At 36.8% G+C, this 24,592-nt stretch overlaps 1 protein-coding gene across 2 annotated transcripts in view; it reads left to right on the plus strand.

Moving 5' to 3' along the window:
* CWF19L2 (CWF19 like cell cycle control factor 2) overlaps positions 1-24,592 on the plus strand; it is an 86,791-nt gene that overhangs the window by 11,094 nt on the left and 51,105 nt on the right. For both annotated transcript variants that reach the window (XM_072850611.1, XM_072850612.1), the window contains 9 exons: positions 2,512-2,622; positions 3,336-3,455; positions 4,867-4,974; positions 7,328-7,447; positions 8,993-9,086; positions 10,244-10,359; positions 11,866-12,584; positions 17,745-17,841; positions 20,843-20,932. In XM_072850611.1, the coding sequence (XP_072706712.1) occupies positions 2,512-2,622; positions 3,336-3,455; positions 4,867-4,974; positions 7,328-7,447; positions 8,993-9,086; positions 10,244-10,359; positions 11,866-12,584; positions 17,745-17,841; positions 20,843-20,932 (1,575 nt within the window). The remainder of the gene's footprint in view (positions 1-2,511; positions 2,623-3,335; positions 3,456-4,866; positions 4,975-7,327; positions 7,448-8,992; positions 9,087-10,243; positions 10,360-11,865; positions 12,585-17,744; positions 17,842-20,842; positions 20,933-24,592) is intronic.

A 24,592-nucleotide genomic window follows, 5' to 3' on the forward strand; every position in this document is an offset into this window, starting at 1 on the left:
AATGCTTGAACTCCTGTGGGCTGAGAGATGTGAAACTATTAGAGTTGGCCTTCATAGCACAGAACAATGAGTCTGACAGGGGACTTAATTATGTAGAAAAGGAAGAAAAAACAGTTAGGTGCTAGTAAGCCCTGCATCATTATAGAAGACAAGTAGAATAGAAAGGTAAGATTTGAAGCTAATGAAGTAGTGCAGACAGATTTCCCTCCCTCCCTCCCCCCCCACCTTGAAATAATTGGGTGTGTGTGAGGGGAAACCATTCACCTACAATAAAAATGAATATTGTAATTTGATGGTAGAGGGAGCTAGATAGTTTTTAGAGATAGAAAGGATGAGAGGGTATCGCTGCTAACTTTCTAGTTCTGTGTTAAAATGATAATTTAGGTGAAAATACAACTTCTTTCATCTTTTAAAATCTCTAGGCAGCTTTCTATTTTTTAATTTTACATATGGATATTGTTAAGAATCTTTTATATTTTATATCTTTGTCTAAGAAGAAACAAACTTTCACCTGATGCTTTTGTGTCTGTCTCTTTTTAACATTCTGGTGGTATTGCCACTACAGATTCATCTTGCCCAATTCTTTTTCATTTAGTATTCAGGAGACAACAGTCTGCAGTTTGATGATTTCTAGTCATCCTGTGTTCTGAGTATGTATTTGTATACTTCAGCCAAAACAATGATCCACCTGCTTATTCTTTTGTTGTTTTGTTTATTTATAAACTGGAAAACTGTTTTGATGTCAGAATAAATGTCTCAATGTGCTCTTAACTCATTCTTTCTTTATCCCTGCCTTTTGAATTTTAAGATGTAGCATTCACCCTTTTAGACTGTCAGCTTCATTCTAGAGATGGAAGTCCCAGTCTTGGCCTCTTTATTTGAGCTGACTTAATTTTTTTTGTTTTGTTTTGCTAAGGCCCTTCTAAAATTAAGAAGTCTGGGTAGCAGCCTTGCTTTGCTTGCATTTAAGTGCATTAGAAAGTTTATCACCTTCTGGGGCCTCTAAGAAAGTAGGCAGTGAAGATTTAAAACGATGCTTTATTTGGGCCAGTATTTTTTTTCTTTTTTTTTTGGTTCTTTGTGCCACTTTCAGTATTGCTAATGACAATGTTCAAAAATACAACAGCACTCCTACCTTATAAGTTAGATTTTTTTTTTTAACTTTTATTTTTTAGCATGTATTTCTGTTCATTGAACTCTTATGGTGTACTGGTCATCCTCCTGCAAGCCTCGTTTTCTATCAGTACAAAAGCTGCAGATTTCCTTCTTGGCTGTATCAAAAAAGAGAATCTGGTCTGTGATAAGGAGGTTGCTGCCTTGTGCAGTGCACAGGCTTGTATTTAGAGTTTGTTACAGAGAACTAATAGCTGACCAGGAGGAAAGACTTCAACTGGTTGTGTAATTGCCTAGATTTTCTTTTTTTTTTTAAAAATATTGGTCTTTTTTAAACTTGTATGCGATCTATTGGCTTATCATTGAAAACACTTTCTGGTAAAACTTGGTGTTTCAGGATGAAAACCAGACTCCACCTTTAGTTTTTGCTTTGACTTTAGTTATTTAAAAAAGAACCCCCACAAACAAACAAAAAAACAAAAGCAAGCTCAAACTTGCAAGACTTATCTCACACAAAATTAGGGTTGTAAGAGTATAAAATAACTTTCCTCCTGTTTAATCAGGTGTGGTGATATATTGCACTTTGGGATAAAGAGTTTTATAATGGCAAGTTATATTTAAGTAAACTTGTTTGTGAAAGTCATGTTTCTCCTGAAAGTAATAGAGGGAACTTTAGAGGATGAAAAGGTAATTATTTTATTGATGTGGTTTATAAAAATCCTTTTCAGGAATTGGAACTGTCTGCAGTGTTAGTAGTAAAATAGTAGTTGCAGAAATAGTAGTAAAAGTATTTCTAGTTTTATCTCCATAACCAGAAAGGGAAGAACATTCTGCAGCCCAAAATGCTAATCCTTATGTACTTATATACTACTTGAGAGCATGGATTTCTGCAGTTCCAAGTTTTGCACCTGGCTGAGATATTTTCGAAGTTGAATGTGCACAGAGATAGGCTTGCTAACTTCTCAAATTAACAGATAGTGAGCTCTGCTTTGCAATGCAGTAATTGCCCAGATAATTTTTTGAAATAGAAAGTCAGAAGTCCACTATATCATATCATATGCAGTTCATGAAGGCTGTAAGAACAGAAGACTTATTGGAATGAAGAATGGAAGTTGAATGTTTGCATGTCACTCTTATTTAGGATGATAGGATGAAATCAGTGCTAGAGGAGCTGCAAAGCTTCAGCTTGAGGAAGGAGGGCGCATAATATGTTTTAGCTGAATTTCCCCTTTACCATGTAATCCAAAAGTATTTTTATTGCAGTCCTCTGAAAGGAAAAGTTCTCAACCACAGTTCTCGACATTGTGTATGGTTGTGTCAGTGTGGCTTACAAAGGTGCGTCTGTAAGTAAATGCTACTGAACTCCGCCTAGTTATTTTTCTTCTCTGTTTGTCTTAGGCCCAAATTAGTTATGAAAAGGAGCAGAGGCACAAGCTGCTAAAGCATCTACGAGGTGAAGATACGTGGATGCTTGCTGATGTGAATGAACGTGTAGAACAACTGGAAAAGGTGACGGAACTGTAAATCATTGAATCGTGGTGTTAGCTTTATAGCATGTTCGTATGAACAGAAGGATTTAAGGGCTTTAAGATGATCTTTAAAAACCTCCCAATTTCTGAATTCTTTATGCTTCGATATTATTTTTTTTTAAGTGGAAATAATCTTTTACTTACAAAGAGGAAAAATTTCTGTCATTCAATTCCAGCCTCAGTTTCTACCAAATGCAGAAGAGCAAGCACTGCCAGACAAGAATAGTCCCATGGGAAGAAATCTGGAGGATCCAAGGCTTCGTAGCAGTCCTGTTTGTGGTCATTCACAGGAGAAGCCTTAATGGAACCTCTGAATATCGCATCCTTTTAGTGTAGAAATCTGTGCAGATATTTCAACAAAGGACAGATGTGTATTGATGATGCAGTGATTCCTGAGGAAATAGATTTGTCCAAAATAAATGTAGTGTAGAAGATATTCTATGTATAGTTATAGTGTCTTAGTTCCAGTGAAAAAGATAGTGAGAGGGGAAGAAAAGTCAATTATGGATGTGAGGCATGCCCTCCCCCTCGCCCCAATAGAACAGAGAGAGAGTAGGAGAAGTAAAATGTAGCTATGTCCAGCTGTGTGTGTTTTACCTTTTTGAGTGTGGTTTGGTAAGTAGACTGTGATTGTTTTTCTTGTATGTGGGTGATTTGGTTTACTGGATGTCATTTACAAACATTTACTTGTAGGAACATTCTGTGCAGAAAAAAAAGAAAAAGGATAAGCATGCAAAAAAAGCTAAGAAAGAAAAGAAGAAAAATAAGAAACAAAAATCTGAAAAGAAGGATGACTTACTTGATAGTTCTTCGGTAAGTAAGAAACTTTAAAATGCTTCAAATGACATTTTTAAAACCTGCACCATTTTAGTCTCTGTGGGTACACATGGTTAGTAAAATTAAGACTCATTCTCACCATTTTCTGTTGTGAAAAACTGTGGCAGTTTGTCTTTTTAATATACCAAGCTTTTAATCAATTTAAAAGATGCTGTTATATGAGTGCTTGTGAATTTTATAATATTGAATTCACACATTAGGAACTAAGGGATTTATGGTTTTTCAGCAGAGAGAAATTGAAAAAAATCGTCATTCTAGGATAGAGTGGAAAAATTCATAGGTTCCCTGTAGTGAGTGGTATATGGTAGAATGATGTGTCTAAAATTGCAAATACTTGACTTTGATTTTAAGCATGAGTTACTGCTGCCTTTTTCCATGGATGTTCAGCCATGGAAACTCCCAACAAGATGAGAGTTGTACGTGGTTCTGAAGGAAGGCTCAAACTTGTGCATTTGAATCTGTAAACAGATGCCTTCACATTGAGGGGCACTCTGGCAAAACAGTACAGAGGCTGCATTAGAAATCTGGTTGCTGCTTTCTGGCTATGTTGTGTGAAACATCCTCCAAGCATTTTGGTGCAAGTCAGGAAGCACTGTGATTTTTTCTTTTCAGAGAGTCTCTTTTATTGAGTGAAGAAACATGCAGTATGATGACATTTATTTTCCAGGGACCGATATCAGAAATGAACTATGCTTTTCAGTGTGAGAAGTAACCTAAGACACAAATGTCCCACATTTCCCATGGGAGTCATCAAAACCCCTCAGATCACATCAGTGAGTCCCAGGATACAGCACATTACTGGCTGATACCTTCGATTCAAAGTCTGTTATTCCCATGACAGGTTCATGTAAATAGCAAAGAAACTCTGTTCAATGGAGTCCTATTTGCTTCAAGTGTAAAATCTCAGTACACTCTTTGTAAGTGCAAATGTAGGAAGTTGGATATGAAAATAGGAGGAGGTAGCATGTACAGTGCTTTATATTGTGCTGTGTTACTGATTTTGCTTTTTTAATGTAAAACATACTTAGTAAAGAATTTAGATTATTTTGTTTTTGTAATGCCATAAAAACAATCGGTTTTGGTTTTATTCTGATAGTTTTAACTTTAGCAGTGGTAAGCAAATAAACTGCCAGTATGAACTAATGTTACATACTGTGATGTGCTCGTGAAGTATGGTGGAATGTTTTGATCATGAAGGAACAATATCCTATGGGAATATCAATATTCTATTTTTATTATCAGTATTTTAAACTAATAAACAGTATTATATTAGTAATGCTTAGCAATCAGAATCCATTTTGATTATCAATATATTTGGTAAGTATTGCATTTTATCAAAATATAATAGTATGTTAAGGTGTTATTCTCTACATTAAACTATTTTTAGGATTCTTCAGTTGAATGGGTTGAGTCAAATGTGTCACAGTCGGATAACACAGAAAAGGCTTGGAAGGTCAACAAGCAATCAGATGCTGTGAAAGAACCCTCCCTGCAGGTGAGCAGTCTGATAACTACTCCAGAAATAAATTCAGCATGACCAAATGTGAAACATGCTTAGGTTTCTTGACAGCTCTTTTGCAATGTGTTGAACAAAACCTATTTTACAGACAAATGTCTTTGTTTAGCTAGGTAAATGTTACTTTTCATTCATCAGAAGACTTCTCTACCCAATAGTTGCTTAGTATTTAACAAGGCACTACACTTAAAGTTGCCTAGCACCAATTCCTTTCATCATGTTTTGAGGCTCTAGCAACTTAGCTTGATTTTCTTGGAGAGGTAAACTTAAAGATCTTGACTAGGCATGTTATTTTTTTTCTGCATAATTTCGGTGCCTGTTCTACAGTTGAATGAATTTTTGCTTCTGTGGTGCTTAAACAGATGTAAGGAAGATGTCAGCCACAATATTTATGGAATCAATGCTGCTTTTGATCTTCCTAGGTGAATTCTGTGCTTGGTAAGCAGTGTTCATTCTGGAAAATGGAGTAATTCTGAAATGCACTGCTGTGATTTTAGTAACATAAATGCAGTTACATATCATCCTCAGTTGTGTGAAAGGATGATTTTTAATTTAGTGTCTTATTCCACTCCTGAAAAAAGTTCCTGCTTCTCATTCTGAATTTGCACATCTTGTTAAGAGAAATAAAAAGGATCTCTGAATCATATCTATCTATCTTGGAAAAATATAAAGTAATGAATATAAATCCTTATGTATGTCATGATAATTTATACTGCAAAACCATTTTTTTCCAAGCATTTCTTATATAACGTGCACCTCGGGCTTGTCTATTTTTGAGTGAAGGGTGTGGTTTTGAAAGGAATTTCCTGGTCATCCCTACTTTTTGTATTTTGGCTCACATTATGAAGAAGTCTTGGAGCATGTAAATCCATTTCCTGTTGGATTCAACTAAATTAGAAGGTATGTTCTCAAAGTGCACCTGAGGTGCTCCATGAGACAAGTCTCAGACTAGTCCAGATTGCTTACCTAAAAAAAAAAAAAGACAGAAACAAAAAAAAAAGTCCCCATACTGCAGATCTGAAGCCTATATAGAAGACAGAGTCAGGCTCTTTTCAGTGGTGCCTAGTGACAGGACCAGAGGCAATGGGCACAAACTGAAACACAGGAGTTTCTGTCTGACCATCAGGAAACTGTTTTACTCTGAGGGTGTCCAGGCACTGGCACAGGTTACCCGGAGTGGTTATGGAATCTCCATCCTTGGATATATTTGCAATGGCCTGGACATGGTCCTGGATAACTGGCTTTAGGTGGCCCTGCTTGAGCAGGGGAGTTGGACCAGATGACCTCCAGAGGTCCCATGCACATCCACTTCTTTTGATCCATGTTACTTGTTAATGTGGGCATAGATACTATTGAATCACTTGAAGATAGATTATTTTTCAGTTCCTTCTCTTTCTTAGAGGAGATCTAAGAAGTGGAATGTTGTGTTTCACCTCTGAAACTCTCTGGTGTGTTGCCTAATATAATTTTTAAATAACAGAGAAAGTGTGATATATAGCATCTATTCAGATTGACAACTCAGACTTGAACCCTACTGAAGACATGAAGACTATTCTGCAAGGACAAGTTTCAAAATAGGTGTAATCTTGTCATTTTGGTTGCTATACTATCCACAGAAGTGTTCCAAAAACTTATGTTAAGAAATATTTTCGTAGAGTAGTTGTTTATAATGTGTATGTCACTGCTTTCTGTTGAGGCTTCAAGTTTTGTGTGTATAAAGGTAGTAGGTATGTCTAGGCTTTTTATATGCTGCTTTTCTTTAGAGAGTAGTCCTCATTTTTAAAATGTCCTTGGTCTGGCTTAGGTTTGTAAATGCAGTTTTCTACCTGTTATTGTGGGTACAGTTCACAGAATTTAGATGTGTAACTGCTTAATTTGAGGGTGCAGTTAGTGCCTAGATATCCGAGGTATGAACTATGCTCAGTTACTGATTGCAGATTTTGTATATGCTAGAAGAGATGTAAGAGGTCACGAAGTCAGAATTAGCAAGATGAAAAGGAATTGGTCTAGATGTACAGTGTTCGTTTAAGCAAATGATAAGCAGTCTATACAGTTTGTGTGTTTACTAGTGTCTTAAATATGTTGTGAAGGTGTATTTCAAATTACAGAAAGACATTTACGAAATTTATTTGTGTAAATGAATATTAAAAAATTGAAAGATTAGGGTTCTTAAAATCATATTTGCTTTTCATTAAAGTATTTCATATGTGTTTATAAAACCTATACTGTTTACTGTAAGTAACATTTGCCAGTAGTTGCACTGGTTTGATTTGTACCTAAGCCATGTTTTTGTTGGAAGTATGAACACTGATTCTTTGTGTTTATTTTAAAGAGAGAAGAATGGATGAATTTAGACTTCATGTCATTGAAAACCACATCAGTAGCAGCTGTCAGAGGTGAAAGGCACAAAGAAGAAATGTTGGAACGACAGAAAGCTCAGGAACTTGAGCAGGTAGGAGGAATTAATATATCAATGTTTTTCTGCATCTTACTAAATTTTGTGTGATGAATGAACCAATGAATTGGTTCAAATACGTAAGTCTTTGTATAGTTTTTAAACTAATGTCTGATGTGTTGTGTGATAGTGATTTTAATTAAATTGGTCAGTTATTTGTTCTGTTTGGGATGGGAAGGGTTAATACAACAGGCTTATCTTGTGGAGAAAAGCCTTTAAACTATCTTCTAGGTAAGGAGAAAGCCAGTTTTATTAGTACTAAGTTCTGTAATATTTGCAGTGCTTCTGAGGTGTTTTACTTAATAACAATGACAGACTGTTGGTCTGGCCTTCTTCCCCATGGTGTGTGTGAAAGGAGCACCATTGTTTTGTGTGATAAAAGCTTACCTAAGTTAGTGTGTTAAAGTGTAGGGTGCTGAGGCTTGTTTTTTCCTGAAGAAAGAATGCAGAGCAGTTGCCATGCCTTTCATGCCGCAGTCATGCATGAACACAGGGGTGAATCAGGGTCTGGCTGTGGAAGGGGTTGCTGTCATTAAATTAGTTCTGTTTACATACAGTTGCTGGCTGCTTCCTGTGTTCATTCAGCTCCTTAAATGCAGTGTAGTCTGATCTGAAAACCATAGTTGCTGATCAGTATCTAATATTTACTTGTCCTAACATCTCACAGTAGGCCATTTGTTGCTGTTAGGTTTTCCAGTTAGTTCTGTTGTGGCTAGGAACCAGATTGACCTGGAATGCTGTTCTTGTGTAGTAGGTGGCACTTTGGTTATTGTCTTTTGAGAAGCGATGAATCTTCTTGATTTTTTCCCCACATAATTTTTTGCTGAACGTTTTTTCTGAACTGTTGAAGGATGATGTAATGTGGAGATCTTAAATCATCAGAATGTCAGCATGTATTATATGGTTAATGACAATTTATAGGTATTCTTGATCCTAGAAGAATATGATTTTTACAGACTCTCCCACACAACCACTTGCTCTCCATGCAGGTTTATACTTTTTGTGTTTTCTGCACCACAATGTCTATCCTTTCTTTGATACCCAAAACAATGTGTACAACAGATGCATACAGCATGCCAGTGGTGGTGATGAGTTGACGATATGACATAGACAAATTCAAAATTTTGTCAGTGCTGGAATGCCTAATCAACCCTTTTCTCCCGTGGACTTCCTTGCCTGCTTCCAGAGAGGTCAGTTGACAGGATCACAATAAGCGATCTAGTTTAGGGGTGAAAAGCAGTAACTTGAGGTAAAACTAAGAGCCTCCATAACAGCAGTGCTTCAGACGCAAGTGTGTGTTACTGCTATACTAGCAATGCAGTCAAACGGTAGAGCTGCTTCTGTGTAATAAAGGTGCCAACTAAGCACATGTTTGAGAACTTTGACTCAGGATGGAGAGTTATGTTTATTTCTACCTGTCTTTAGATAGCACAAGTTATGAGTAAGCTGTTCTATTCCCACAGAAGTCTCACAAAATTTATCAAGTATTCTAGAAAATACAAACCATCTGTTATGCACACATTAAATTTATTTCTATTTTAGGCCATGCTGTCTGAGAGAGAACTCAATCCCTATTGGAAAGACGGTGGTACAGGTTTGCCACCTGAGAAGGATGAAGCAGCTTCAGTTAAGAAAGGTAAACAGCAATTTTTAGTAATAATCTTAAATTTCTGTCTCTGGTCTCTCTGTTGCTAAGAAGTTACTAATAATGTTGATGTAAAGGGATTTTGAATAACATGTAATGAAGTAAAATTTGGATGAAAATTCAGTAGTGAATATTGGGTTAATTTATGAATATTATGTTGTTTTGCAGAATTTCTCTTCACTGGTTTTTAATCTTGAGTGGTTTGACCTTCAATATCTTTACAGAAATTCTCCATTTTGAACTAATTAAAGGAAAGCATGATTTAACCAAGACAAGATAAATTGTTGTCATCTCATTTGGTTCTTTTCATTCCATTACACAAATTATAGTTTTAAAATATTCAACCACAGAAGTCTGAGTCACATTAAAATGAAGTACATTACAGATGCAGTTTGTGAAAAATAGTATCTCTTTAACCTTTTCACTTCTTTCCTTACCCTAGGGTTATCCTGACTATTTCCAGCCAGAGCGGTTAGAAAAATGTTTTTCATAATGTCATGAAGCATTTATTATGTGATAAGAAGGGCCCTTGTATTCTGTCAACAGGGAACAGTAGGGTCCCTGGCTTTTCTCTTTGGGAGCCTTTCCCTGTGGACAGTCTGTCCTGCAAACCATTAGCCTCATGCCCACTTTTAGGAGTCACAGAGATCAGCAATCTGTAAGAAGTGACAGGTATCAGTGAATACGCGTCCTGAATGTTAAGACCTCTGCTAGCTTCTCAAATGGAAAGCGATGGGTTACTCATTCATTTTCTGAGAAGGGGAATGCACTTGTTTGTGTGTAAGGGGTATGCCAAAGAATGGACACAGGAAGTGGAAACAATAAGAAGGTTCTTTAATTTCATAAAAAACCCCACAACTTCTCATATGCCACTCCTGTCTTGGAAACTGCTTGTTGTGTTCCATGATAAAATGGAGAAGCTTAAATTTAATCAGTGGTATTACTGAGCTATATCCAGCATTGACTTATAAAAACATGTAATTGTATTAGTATATTCTTTCTATTTTTCTTTTGTACCCCTTCAATTTTTACATTAAGTTTAGATGAAGGTTTAATGTCACATACAGAGTAAGGTCTCTCAGAGTAAGGTTAAATAGTAATAACTACTGAGATATAAAAATATGACCTCTCGTTGTTTTGTACTTTAGTTACAGTGGTAGAAGATGCTGGATTAAGTTGGTTACGAAAATCTTACCAAAGGATGAAGGAGCAGGCTGAGAGAGAGAAACGAAATTTTGAGGAAATTGTAGCTGAGAGGTATGGGGTAAGGATCTTCAATTTTTTTCATACTAATAGATGCTTGGAAAAGGTTACTTTCATGTAAAGGCACAAATACTTGTGATGAATAGTTTAAAGCTACCCGGCCTTTTATATCTTTTTTGTTAAATATTTTTTAATATATGGGATCCTATAGCAAATTTAAAATACTTATCTTCTACATCAGGAGGTTCAAATGATCCCAGTTACAAAGTACCTGAGTGCTTCCAAAATTACGATGTATACTAGAAAATGTATTTTTTTCTCTTGCACATAGCAGATAATAATGCACATTGTGGATAATAATAATGCCAAGATAATTTGGAGAGCTGTGTCAAATTTTACCAAATATGAATCTTCTGGCTACTTGTGATCTGCTCAGTTGACATATAGTAAGAAAACTGCTTGCTTCTGAAGAGTTTAGAAGTCTTCAAAATTTATTTTTAATAAAACAGTCTGCCATAACAATATTAACTCTTTAAAGCCTGTGCCCCCTCTAAAGACAATATTATTGTCTTTAAAAGCATTGGTCAAAGGTGTGGGGTGTAAAATCTTGGCCATACTGTTACATTTGAATTTTCTGTGGGTTTTTTGATTAGGCTGGTTTGGTTGTGGAAATCTTGGATAAGACAGTGTGGCTTGATACTATTGTCTTTGAACTGAATTGTAGTCACTCCTGAGTGATGAAACAAACATGGTCAGTGCTGGTGGAAATTATTCGGTGACAGTGATTGTAAAGAATATTATTTTTAAGAATCTTTCTCAAGAAACTAGAGTTCAAACAGCATGAACCACTCTGGCTGCTGAAGTACAGGATAGTGATTGAAAGAGATCCCTGGCTGATTTGCTTCAGTATGTAATGTTTTGAGGAAAAACCAAACCAAACCAAAAAAAGTAATTGGTGCCTTTTAATTCAGCTCAAAAGAGGGAAGAGAAACAGTCCACATTTTGTGTAATTGCGTAATGGATAGAGTATTTGTCCAGAAAGCCAGAAACAGGGATTCAAAGCCTGTTTCAAGGTAAAGATTTTGAACCCACTCTCTTGTGTTTTTAAGGGTTTAACTAGATTGTAAAATGGTTTAGTGGGAATGTCCATTGGTTCTATAGAAGCTGAGCATCTGGTGAGCATAAATGCAAAGTTCATGAGTAAGAAAGAGGAAGCCTTTCTCCCTAGCTCAAGCCCCTGATCTGCGGGTTGCTGGGGGGAGACAGTTCTGAGGCTCTAGTCCCTGTTCCCAGGAGTGCTTTAGCACTTTACTTTAGAGCCACGGGATGAAAGTTAGAAATGGTCCAAGAGAAAGGATCAGAAAGCCTTCCCAACAGAGCATCTTAGACACGAGGCTATAAGTTCCATTTTTCATACTGGTCTTCCTTTCCACTCCATGGCTCATGCCCTTTGCACAGTGACTTAGTTTCACAGAATGGTGCCTTTCTTGTGATACTTTGTAGAGAGCTTCACAATACCCTATGATCTTAAAAGCAGTATGACTTTTTTTTTTATTCTTTCTTATAGTCAATGGAGGTATTTCAGTCACGGTTAGAAGAAGCTGAAAAAGTTGCATCCAGAAAGGAAAATTATTATAGAAGTGGAAGATGGAAGAAAAATGACTATTCAGAAAGTGAGAAAGAGAAGAAAGAACAGCATATGAAAAAGGAGACACGAGATGAAGATGATAGAGACAGGAACACGTTTGGGGGCTATATTAGGGAGAAGTATGGCAAGGGATGGGCACAAGGAGACAAAGGTTACAAAAGAGATATGTCAAGAGAAGACCAAGAATGTGGACACAGTAGCACGGACTCAGTATTGAGAGGCTGCAGCTCCAAAACAGAAAAACACTCCGATGAAAAACGAAGTCAGGAAAAGAGTTCATCTCTAAGCAACATGAAACACAAATTTCTGAAACCCTCTGAAGATGATTCATCATCGTACAGTGCACCTAGAGACTACGTGTCACAGCAGTCCTCTTCCAAACTGCCGGTTCATAGCTCTTTGAGCAGCCGTTTCCAAAAACCTAGTGAGGATACTGCACTGTGGACCAAAACACACACAGAAGATAACAATGAGAAATTAATGTCTGATCAAGAATCGTTGGGTACTAGGGAACAAATTGATGAAAGTGGTTGGGACAGAACTCCAAGTGTTGAAAAAGAGAAGTCACGACAGGAGTACACAGGCGATATCCCTGAGAAGAAACAAACGTTATCTGACAGTAAAACATTGTGTTCTAGGTATTTTACGAACATCTTTACTTGTCTTTTGTTTGCTGTATTTTTCATGGCAAAGTATACTGGAAACTCTGTCTTCTTTGTGACAGTATTAGATCTGATCATATTGGATCTCTTTAGTTAAGAGGAGGCTAGCCTCCCAGGTAGGAGCAGCTAAAATGGACCACTGTAGAAGTAATGAACACCCCCTACTTGTCCTGTCTCCTCAGCATATTTGAGAATTACTAATGATAGATTATTTTCTGCTTCTTTCTAATGTTAGTTCACACTGCAGTAAAATTGGCCTCTTAAGCAAAAAACCTGCAAAACAATATATTAACTGTTGTTGAATTTATAAAAGACAAACTTGAAATGTTAGAAAATGCTGACTAAAAATGGAAATAATTAATACAGCAAGGATAGGTTTGCCACCTGTGAGATGAACTCATATGCTAAAGTGGTAGCATGTGAAAAATAGTAGAAGGTATTGATTAGAAAAGTGCATTTTCTGTGGAAAAGAGGAAAGGTGAATAGGAGTGGGAAGGGAAACACAAACTAATGTGCGGTAGGAATTTCAGTTTGCCTGACTTGGTTTAGTGAAAGACAACAGAGAGTAGTAAGGAGAGGTGGTCAGGAAAGTAAGTTGTAGGCAGCTGAGCTTTTGCTCTATTAGAGGCCACCTGTTTTCCAGTATTACCAGCTTGCTGGTTCTTCCAGTGATATGAGTAGTGTGGTTATTACTGTGAATGCTTTCCTTTAGATCTTCCCAATAATAGGTAAGCATGTGCAAAAGTATTTTAGAGTCAGGATGGTGTTATTTAATTGCTTGGGAAAGCTGGACAAGTAAATATTCTTGGTTGGGTGTAAGAAGGGTGATATGATTTAGTTGGAGACAGCATTTGATGAAATATGATGAAGTGTAATTCCTTCTTTCTTATATGCTTATGTCAGTTACTTGCAGAAAAAACTTCCTATAGTGGGGTTATGAATTCACTTTTAATGCTTAATTGTTGGATTCTAATAACAAGGCAATACCTTAAAAGTATTTATTTTATTTATAACTGTTCCTACGTGTAGTACTTGCAGATACCTCACTGTGTATTTGCAAAGAAAAATTGTACATTAAATGAGTACTGCATGAGTAACCAGAAACAGGCAGCTTAGTCTACACAATTCTTTGTTGTATAGGTTGCGTATTTTTTCCAGATTTTACTTGCTATATTTTCTACTTTGACAGGAGCCAAGGACATTTACATTTTCTTTGATAGCAGGAAGATAAACTGTTTGCATGATGTTCACTTAATCTAATTTATTTATTTATTTATTTTTAAAAGCATGAGTTTGAATATACATCATGGCAAGAGTAGTTCCTGATTCTGGCACGAATAGTTTGTATGCACTATGGGAAGTCCAACTCATAAGTGTTTGTCATGTCTTGTTTTATTGTTTATTTTAGTGTTTGCGTAAGTATTATTTTCCTGGAAAATGAGAAATGTATCTTTATAGTTGTTTTAGTTAGTCTGAAAAAAAGATCTTATAGCATTAAACCTGTGATGTATGAGACATTGAGACATTCGAATTTAGTGATCCTCTTTACTTTTCTAGATATTGCCCAAATAGTTACTGCCCTTGAAGTGCCTGGGGTTTACTACTTAAATGAACTTTGTAAGCTTCTGATTAGAATGATTCATGGTGTGTCTGAGCTGGAGCCTATGAGGCTTCCTCAGCTCTTGAGTCCTGGTTTGTTCACGACTTTGTTCAGGTACAAGGTCTGCACAACCCACAGTTGTTTCCTGCCTGCCTTGAATAGTGCCTTGGTATCCAAAAGGAAATGTAGGTGTTCATGTAAGGAGGGATGCTGTGGTGAGCTGGGAGAGTGCATCTGCACTGCAGTTCAGGCACAGACTCCATGAAAATGAAAATATACACTCAGAATTATATGTCTGGCAAAACCCCATCCTGTTAAGAAGCTTCTTTTTTGCGCACGTAAAAAGGCACAATTATGCATGGTTAGAGTCTTATCCGTCATCTTAAATATCACGCACTTTTTTAAAAAACCCAAAAACTTCACTGATTAGCAGCAAATGATCTGAGTAAATGACATATAATCCTTTAGTAAGTCTACCTTCATTCTCAGTTTTGTTTCCTCCATATCTTCCAGAAGGAGAAAGCAAGATCCAACAGCTGTGTTGTACAGCTGATGGCAAATAGGAGTTCTGACATCTAGTAAACTTTATTTAACTGTGTGAAGTACTAACTATAGGAGAGTTTTGGTGTTCATCCAGAATGCAGAGACAGTGAAGGACACCACCTGAAGACCCTGCACCATGTTCTTATTTGATTTATTTATTTATTTTTTATTTTGGGGGGGGTGGAGGGAGCTGGGTGTTGCTTTGTATGTGTGGTAGGTTGACCCCCTCAAGCAACTAAGCATGTACCCAGCTGCTCGCTCATTCCCCCTCCTATAGAGGGAATCAGAAGAGCAAAAGGGAGGAAAACCTCATGTATCGGATAAAGACAGTTTAACAACTGAGGAAAGAGACAAAAACAAGTGGTGCAAAGGCAGTCAGTCACTCGCCGCCTCCCACGGGCAGACTGATGCCTAACCAGTCTCTGAGCAGCAGCTACTTTGGAAAGACTGCACTCCCCAGCTTTTATTGCTGAGCATGGCATTATGTGGCATGGAATTTCCCTTTGGCCAGTTCGGGTCAGCTGTCCTGGCTGTGTCCCCTCCCAGCCTATTTGCTGGGGGTGCAGAGGGAGAAACAGAGAAAACCTTGAGGCTGTGTAAGCACTGTTCAGCAGCAGCCAAACACTGGTGCGTTGTCAACACTGTCACCAGTTAAGTCCAAAGCACAGCACCATACGGGCTGCTATGAAGAACATAAACTCCACCCCAGCCAGACCTAGTAGAGCATGTAATTATTGAGTAGATGTTGGTGATACCGTTGCCTTGTTATTGTTATCTTGGAAGAAACAACTACTCCTTTACAGTCTTATTTTTGGTTTTTTTTTGGTTAAATAACGGTGAATCACTTTTTAATTGCAAGTACAAAAGCTGTACCTTTTAGCTTTTGGTTACCACATGTAGTAAGTGCAATGCTAATTGTAACTGGACAGAGCTGCAAGTTTTGGGAAACTAGATTGTGTACGGAAGTAGTTTGCTTATTCAAGTTCAAAGAATTCAATTATTATGATAGAAAAGATAATTCTGTTCTTTTCCTCACAGAAGAGAAATAAGCTTAGAAACTATTTAGCTGATATTTTCTTTTGCATGTGTTAGTGCTGTTAAACCTGATTGTGCATCTTCTTTGATATTTTAATTCTATTTCTCAGCCAATACAATTACTGAGCTGATTTATTAGTAACGTGGAGATTATTTAGGCCTGGAAAACCATATAGCCTCTGCTTATTCACTTATTTATTTCCAAGTTCTTTGAAGCTGACTCTTAACTCCTAAGCTTCTGTGTGTTTGAGATAGCGTATGACCTGTTTTCCTGTTTCCTTCAGTGGGAATTGTCTTTTTTTTTTGCAGAATTTTGTAGAAAATTCTGGCTCTTGGAACGTTTCGGGTTTGGATATGTGGGGTAGTTATCTGTTGGGAGTAATTTATATGCTGCTACTTTCTTCTTCCTCCTGAAGTTTCAAGTCTTGTAATACATGTACTCTTTCAGTGGTGTTCAGTCAGTCACAAAAAGTAAATCTTCATTGACATGAAGGCTTGGATTAATAGGTGTTGCTGGTTCAGTTCCTCATCTCTCACACTGACAATGTACCTTTTAAGTTTTATCCCTTCTAAAACACAGAAAGAGTTTCTTCAGCCTATAAATCAAAGTGTTTTGGACAGTTATGACACAGGTTAATTAAAAGTGCTGATTGGATGTCCAAGGGATCTCCCCAGAGGAAAAGTCCATCCAGCTAGTGTTTGCTGAAAATCACACTTAATAATGTGACTGCTTCAGAGTTTAATTTGAGACAAGATAAAAAGCAAAACAAAACAATGTCTCTAATATCAAAAAGTTCAGATGATGATTCAAAGGCTAACACTGCTTAAAAAAAGCATGTGTGAAGTAATAAACATCTTTCTCCCTTTACTGAAATAGTTTGCCTTGTTTTGAAAAATATAGGTTAAGGGGAAGTGAGAACTTCATCCTTGAAAGCTCTGTTTCAGATGAAGTTAATGTAAATGTTTCTGCTGAGTTTTTGGGTTTTGGATTGGGTATCTTCAAAACAGATAAAAGTAACTTTGGTAATTTCCTTGGGGCTGGGGAGATCTGGCAGTTAAAGATGACACCACCTTCAAAGTTCTCCTGTTCTTCAAATCCTACAGGGTTTAACCATCTCGAGTAGTGAGTGAATTCTCTCTCTTTTAATAGCAGGGACCAATATCATAACTGTATTCTTATGTCTCTTCTGTGTTAGATATTTTACTTTCAGAGTTAGTTGGTTTTAGTCTTTCCTAGAGTTAAAGAGCCAAACTTGTTGGATGCCTCTTTGCAATAATTCTTAGAGACCTTATTTATTATCATAAGAACTCATACACCAACCTTTTAATATTAAGATACAATACTGTTTATTACTAGCTGTAGCTTCTCTAGGGAGATTTGATATTTTTAAAATGGTGCTAGTTAATTTTCCATGGAAACTTTACCATATGAGCCATAACATCTTTAGAAGCCAAGATTGTACTGTGAGCAGATAAGTATGGGCACATAAGTGGTTTTCAAGAGATGGAAGGCCACTTGGCGTGCAGGAGAACAACTAGGAAATGGGTGATTTTGGTGGAGCTGAGAAGTAAAAGCATGACCAAAGCCAGAAAGGACAGTTACAGAGTGGGTTTAAATTACTCTTTCTGCTCCTCTTTTCCTTGCTTTTTGTCTGCTTATACCTGCTACTGGCTCTTGACTGTTTTTTCATGCTGAGAAAGTGTTTATAGATAGTGCTTTTCATTTTAATTGCTCTCAAAAGTAAAAGGAAACATACCTCATGAAAGTTTTATTTAAGCATTTTGGTTTCACAGTCCTTGGCAACTTCTGATTGCAAATATATTTTTATAATATGTTGTTATCAATTATTTTGACAATAGGAGCATATGTACCGGTACAGGAGGCATATAATACTTAATTACACAGGTGAATACTACATTGTTTTTTCTATGGGTTTAGTGCTGCTGGTGTTTTACAGACATACAGTAGAGGATGAGCCGCCTCGGGTCCTTAGTGAAGAGGAGATGAACAGACTGGGAGCAAGGATTGTGAAAGCAGAACTCATGGGAGACATGGTAATGTCTTTGAAAAATTTTCATGATTTACTGCAATTTTTCTTCAAAGCTCACAGTGATTTAGTTTTTTAAAAAAAAAAAAGGTATTGATTCAAGCAAATAAAGTCCTGCAAAATTTGATCAGGTGGGATTTGAAGATATTGCTTTTACTGTAACTTCTGCTTTATACGCAATGGTTCATAGACTAGAATAGAGGATTCAGGTCCCCAGGTTTTGTAGGCTAGGCAGCATATCCAAAACCAGTTGTTCTCTGCCTTTTTAATAGGATTTAATGTCTTTTTATTAAGCAGGGAGCAGGTGAAAACTACAAAGCTCCCAGTCTGTGTTACAAGGTAGACAGTGTCTAGAGCTTTTGTTATTTCATCTACTTTGTCACAAGTAGATGCTCGTGGTCCATAGCTCTGCCGTATAAGCATACTTATTATATGGAAATATAAAACTGGAAGGAGCCGCATAGGCCATTGCATCCAGCTCTGCAATGAGAACAGCTGTGTAATGCTTTGTGGTCAGTTCCACAGAATGTCTGCCTTGAATGAGACTCAGCCCATGGAGCTGAGATAACTCAGCTGCACGTTTAACATTGGTTTAGGAGGCTTGTTTCAGACAGCAACCTGAAGAGTCGAGAATTTCACTCTTTTGGAACACTCTAAACTCTGGAAGTGTTGGGTGGTGTGGGTTTTTTTTTTTTTTTTTTAATTACATTAAGTATATCTGTAGTGAGTTAATTGCATTCAGTAGTACTGCCTGGAAGTTTCAGTTATAACAAGGTCATAGTCTGTTAGTTTTTAAGCTATGTTTTACAAGTGCTTGCTCTGAATAGCTGCTCTTAAGGAAGTATTGCTGAATTTTTTTGAAGGATATAATAAAATAACATTTTTTTAGAAGTGAATCCTATCACTATGGACCTTTGTATTTTTTTTTTAAAGGTTAATATTTAGTGCACCTGTTTACCTTGCCTTTTGTGACAGAATATTTGCACCGAAATCTGCATCACTAAGAAGTAATAAATAAGACATGTTATGACTTTGAGTGCCAAATTAGTATTTCCTGAGAGCCGTTGATTCTTTGATTTGTAGGAAGTTTAGGATATTTGACATACAAATTTATTGCTGGATTAGGATATGGTGTGGGTCTTTGTCAAAGCCCCTATCACATAATTTAAATTTTTTTCAGAGAAAGTGTCCATTTTATAAATGTTTTCTTTTCAAACCGATTTTATACTATGGATTCTTTTTCCACAGACTTTAGACACAGATGTCTGCATGTAGCTTTACAAAATTTGAACAAATACACCTTTTCTAGAAATGCTGTCTATTTGAAATCTTATCAGCTTCAAAAGTGAATGAAAAGTAACTTCAAGCAGTGTATTTTCTACTAAGGTATAATGAGCGTTAATGATTTAAATAGATGCCTCCATGTTTTAATCTGTAGTTTTCATAGTTAATATACAAAAAAATACACTAGTGAGGAAAAAATATGTTTATGAATGTAATTATATGATAGGTTTTTGAGGGACTGGTGTTAGTCACTTAAGATATTATTTTAAGACATTTTCCTACATGAGAGAATGATTGAAGCTATCTATATACTAGTTGCTATAAAGTACTGGGGAGGGGAAAGTTTCCAAAGACACTCATGGAGAGCAGCAAAAATTTGTAAACTTTTTTTTTTTCCTACTGCTCAGCTTCAATAGCATTGTCCAAATAAAAGTTTGGGCACAAGTGTGAGTTTTTTTCTTTTCAACCTGACAGTAACTGACTAAGAGCAATTTGAATAAAAACATACAGGTGTTCTGTGGAGAGAGTGTGATTCTTTTATTATTGTACCATTTTGTTTTGTTTTGACCAAAATCATGTAGCAGAAGCCAACATTACAATTTTACTTTTATATATACATTTTTCTACATATGCACTCTGAATTAGCCTAGTTAAAAAAAAAAAACCAACACAACCATAGTATAAATAATAAAATAACTAATCTTTGCTTTGTTGCTCTTTAAATATTTTTTCATGGACTTTCTCTGATCAGATTGAAAATGCAGCTTGTTGTTTAAACAAGTTCATCCCCTCACACCAGAAGAGATGGTTATGTAGCAGCATGTCCTTGTGGTTGGAGCTCAAGGCTGACCATGTGGGACAAATGAACTCTGAATCTATTTTTTGTTACTGACTTGCTGCTTGGTGTTAGCTAATGACTTAATTTTAGGGTGGCAAGTATAGGCATGATTGTTGGAGTCCAATCAGTGAAACTTGCAAAGTGGTCAGAGTATAAATGGTTGTATTTCTTATAGGTTGATAGGCTGTCATCTGGCAATTCTTAGCAAACCAAGATATTCTAAAATGTTTGTATCTATTTAGTAAACAGATGCATGAGAGAGCAGGAGCATCAAAAACAATTTACACAAGACTGTAAACAGTTCTCATTTTCCACCTCCTGTCCATTTTAATACCCAAAGTAAGGTCTTAAGTGCCAAAGTTGGACATGCGGTGTAGAGAGATATGGAACTGCATAGCAAAAATGTCTGAGAGGTATTTCCCTAGACCCATTGCATGCATATGTGTGTATGTGTTTGTATATATACATGTATGTGTATATATATAAAAATAAATCAAAGGATATGTAGCATAACCTGGAAATGTTATACACTTGATGTTTTAGGCTTCCTTATTTAGCTTCCTATACATAAAGTAGTATCTATGCTTAGCTACACAAAACTTTTATTAGTATAACTGAATAATGTTTAAGCATATTTTTTCTGGTGTTTTTATGACAATATATGTTTCTATACTTTAGATGCCTCTGTTCTGAACAATTTTTTAAATTTTATCTCCAGTAAAGAATTGTGTGAATGATATTGACATGTTTTCTTTAGTCTTTTGTGTCATTAGAGTTTTAAAAAAATCAAAACATGAAGAAATGGAATGAATAGTTAATTCTGATATAAAGGTCTCTAAAAGTTTAAAATGGCTAAACTAATGGAGCACTACTACTTTCTTTGAAGGAGTTAGCTTCAAAACTTCAAGCAGAACTTGAGAACGCCCGCAAATTGAGAGAGACTCAAGGGCAGATTCCAGCAAAGTCTGGCAGAGAGGTAAGGGGAAAATATTATTCTTTTCTTTGTGCTAACACAGTGGTACTATACAGGTAGCAGCTGAATTACAGAGAACATGAAATGTACTTAGGGAAATGACAAGGTGTGACTTTAGGTGAGTTACTGTTCAAATTGAATTGTACTTTTTGGTGGTAAAAACTTTCTCCCATTGTACTTTAGCAACTTCCATAGAATTTTTTTACTTGTAATATTTTGTCAGCAATGATATATATCTTCCATTAAAAATAGAACTTTTATGTGTTGTGTTGTTGACTGTGCTGGCTGTTACATGACTCTGATGTCTCTGAAGAAGCTGGCACTTAAAATGTTGTCCTTTTTAAAGGGTGGTATTCAAGAAATGGATAGTAATCTTCTTCCACACCAACTTTGATATAGCTACAAGGAAACAGGGTTAATATCTTCGTTCATGAGCTCTGTCCTCATGATAGAGAGGAGACTTTTAGACAAAACCTAATGTTCTGGTTCAGTTTGACCCCAATTCCACAGTGAAGATTCAGCTGCAAGTCAGCTGAGTTTGAAAAGCCACTAATATTTTTTTCGAAAAGGCTTCATCTCAGACTTCATACATTGACTAGTATTTTTCCAGTCTTTAGAAGACAGACTGAACTGGAAGTTAATGTGTGGCCTCTTGCTGACTACATTGTGACAGCCGTATTAAAGTATAAAGTCTCAGATCTTGAATTCACAAGAATTTAAGACTACAAAAGGTCTGTGTAGGTAGACTCTGCTTTGTTGCAGTGCAATTCTTAGGCGTGTTTTTCGTGTATATACAAAAAAACCTGAATAAAGCAGATTGGAGTTGTGTAATTACGCAGGAAAAAATCCATTCAGATTTTAAAATTGGAAAGTAGAGGGCACGTTATGGGTGGTCCTCAGAAATGTTGGTAAAGACCTGTTCCTTAGAAATTGAGTCATGAATAACAATTTTGGTCAGCCTTGCTCTTAACCATAGTCTGATTTTTATCTTAATTTTTAATTAAAAGATTTTTAAAACTAACAGCATGTAGTCATTGCAAAAGTACTAAATGTAAATAGTACTTGACTTTTCAGAAAGGAAAAATAATTTAATAAAAACCAAGTGAAAACATATTTAGCTTGAGGTCTCTCTTTCTAGCTCTCTTCATCCTGAGGGCAACTGATCTCACAGCTTGTGCTCTTACCAAGTGATACACTGCTCTGCAACATGGGGGAGATTCCTCCCTAAATGTAGAAACACCAAGCTCAGCAATGCAGGAGTTTGAGGATTCAGAAGGATAAACTGACAAAGAAGAAATAGTCTGCATCCTTCTGGCCTGACATGGGTCTATTCTGTCTCCGGACTGGCATCTGAAAAATGCATGAGTAGTCCAGGAGGAGCCTTACTGAAAAAGAAAGATGTATTATAAACTTGGCTAGATTGGAAATACCATCTTGCTATCGTAAAGCCTCAAAGCCTCAGGGATTGCCTTAGTAATTTCTATTCATGAATATGCTACAAGATAATGATGATTTTTCTTTTATCTTTTGTGTGCCCGTCCATATTCAGTTTTGCACTCTTGTGTGCTTATTTACTCAAGCTGGGTGTGGGGACTTACAAGGCATGTCCGCTCCTTGTCCTGCATTCCCTTTAAACATGGTGGAAAAAGTTGTGAATAACCCTAGTCTGTCGCCTCTTTTTCTTTCTCTCCTGTGGGAGCTTGACTAAGCCACCATTGACCACCTTAGTGTTGTAATTGATATAAGCTTCTTTGGAAGACTGAAGGGATTTAAAAACAGGGCTCTTTCCTCTGAAGTATCTTGGATGCAAAATGTCTACCCTTGTGAGTTCCATGTTGGCTTTCTCTGAAGCTCAGGATCAGTTTCTTACATAATCCCAGATGTAGGAGCTTGGTTTTTAAGTCTGTTCATCTTAGAATGTTTATTTTTATGTTAGAGTCCATCTGTCTTGCAGAAACGATCTTTAGTTTGTGGGAACCAGGACTGTTGACAGTTCTGCTGTTTTGGACTTTCTGTGGTTTGCCGATGCAAATAGTCCCTTACAGATACAACAGGGTTGATGTTTGTAATTCTGCAAAGGTTAGCTCTTGAACTGCATCATGCCAGAACAGCATCAACCTCTTTACAGCAAGCTATAAAGTTGCGCAACTTCTTAGGCTTGCGGTAAATTGGCAGACTCCCCAAACCATGGTGAAAACCTTGAAGTTTATTTGAAGTCATTTGGGTTTTAATTACTGCCAGGGCTTTCTTTCCAGAGGGTGAAGGTCTTCCTCTACATTTTAGAGGCTTGCTGTCTTGTCTTTATGAATATGCCTTGCCTGTTTCATGGCTACTTCTAGCCTGTATTACATGGCTTTTGAGTGTGAGCAGTCCAGCAAAGCTGACAGTTGCTCTGTCCTAAGTCCTATCCTTGTGATAGTTGCCACGGTAGTCTTAACTGGTTTTACAGCTTCAAACTGGTTTTGGACTACTGGGACACAAGCAGAATGTGTTGGATACTCCTGTGTATCAAGGGCCAGCTGTATCACACTGTGTGTCTAAACAGCCCAGATGTTCAGAAACCATCTCATAACACAAGAGAGGCTGATTTGTGAAGGTGTATTTGATACTGTATGAATTGCTCTTTCTATAACATTGACCCCACAAGTGATAGTCTCAGTCAGTTCAGCCAGATGTATTGCAAGTAAGACACCTGAAACAGTTTCCACGGAAGTGGTTTTCCAAATGGATGTCCCATTGATCCCAAAGTTTGATAGCTTTGCCTCCGCTACCAATAACCAACATGAAGCATTTTGTTTCAGGCAGGTCTGTCTCTGGTTCCTTGGAGCAGCATGGCAAATGTCATGCTGAAAGGTCCTGAAACGTGGCTTTGCCTTATTTGCACTTCTGTTGGGAGAACTGGGGAGATAAATCAGGAAGCAGTGAAGCCAATTTTGAATGCATCTCCCTAGGAAAGTTTTTTTCCTTGATTAATTGAACATGGATCAATTTCCCAATTCAGTTCACTGTGTGGCTGAATGAAGACTCGTGCTAGTATAAGGGGGTGTGGATGGGCGGCTGGGGTTTGTACAAAGGACAGGATCAATTCTTTTGACAGTCGTGCTGGTTTGTTTTGCCTTAAAGTGATCAAGAAACTACAGACTGAAGGGACTGTAAAGTTGTAGCTTAAATCCTGGTTTTATTTGTTTGTTTGTTCGTAAGTGAGAATAGAGGCAAATCTAGCTTTTATAGTTTGTTTGATTTAGACAAGAATGCTACCCCAAGCAACCCTAGAAATGTGGTTTTGAAGTACAGTTTTCCAGTACTGATGTTTGGTGTTTAAAAACCTTATGTTTATGAGCTGATACATTTTGCCAAGCGTACAGATCCTGGTAAGACCATTTGGTTACTAGTTTTCATTTTGGCCAAAGTCATCCATAGTTTTAAGACCTGCTGTTTGTGATGCATTTAGATGTTGCAAGTAGAGATTTCCAGCTGAAAGAAGCCCAAAAGCATGAATGTATACATCTTTCTGAACCTAGAATAGCAAGAAAATTGTAAAAGATACTGAAGCAGAAGAGAAGTCCATAGCTGCATTCTGAGTAAGCCCACTTGGGTGATTTTATAGCAAAAATTTACCTTGAGGAAGAGGATTGGTTTTGTTTTCTTTTTTCTTTTTCCTTT

Source organism: Ciconia boyciana, chromosome 1, assembly GCF_034638445.1.
Source record: "Ciconia boyciana chromosome 1, ASM3463844v1, whole genome shotgun sequence".
NCBI classification, from domain to species: Eukaryota; Metazoa; Chordata; class Aves; order Ciconiiformes; family Ciconiidae; genus Ciconia; species Ciconia boyciana.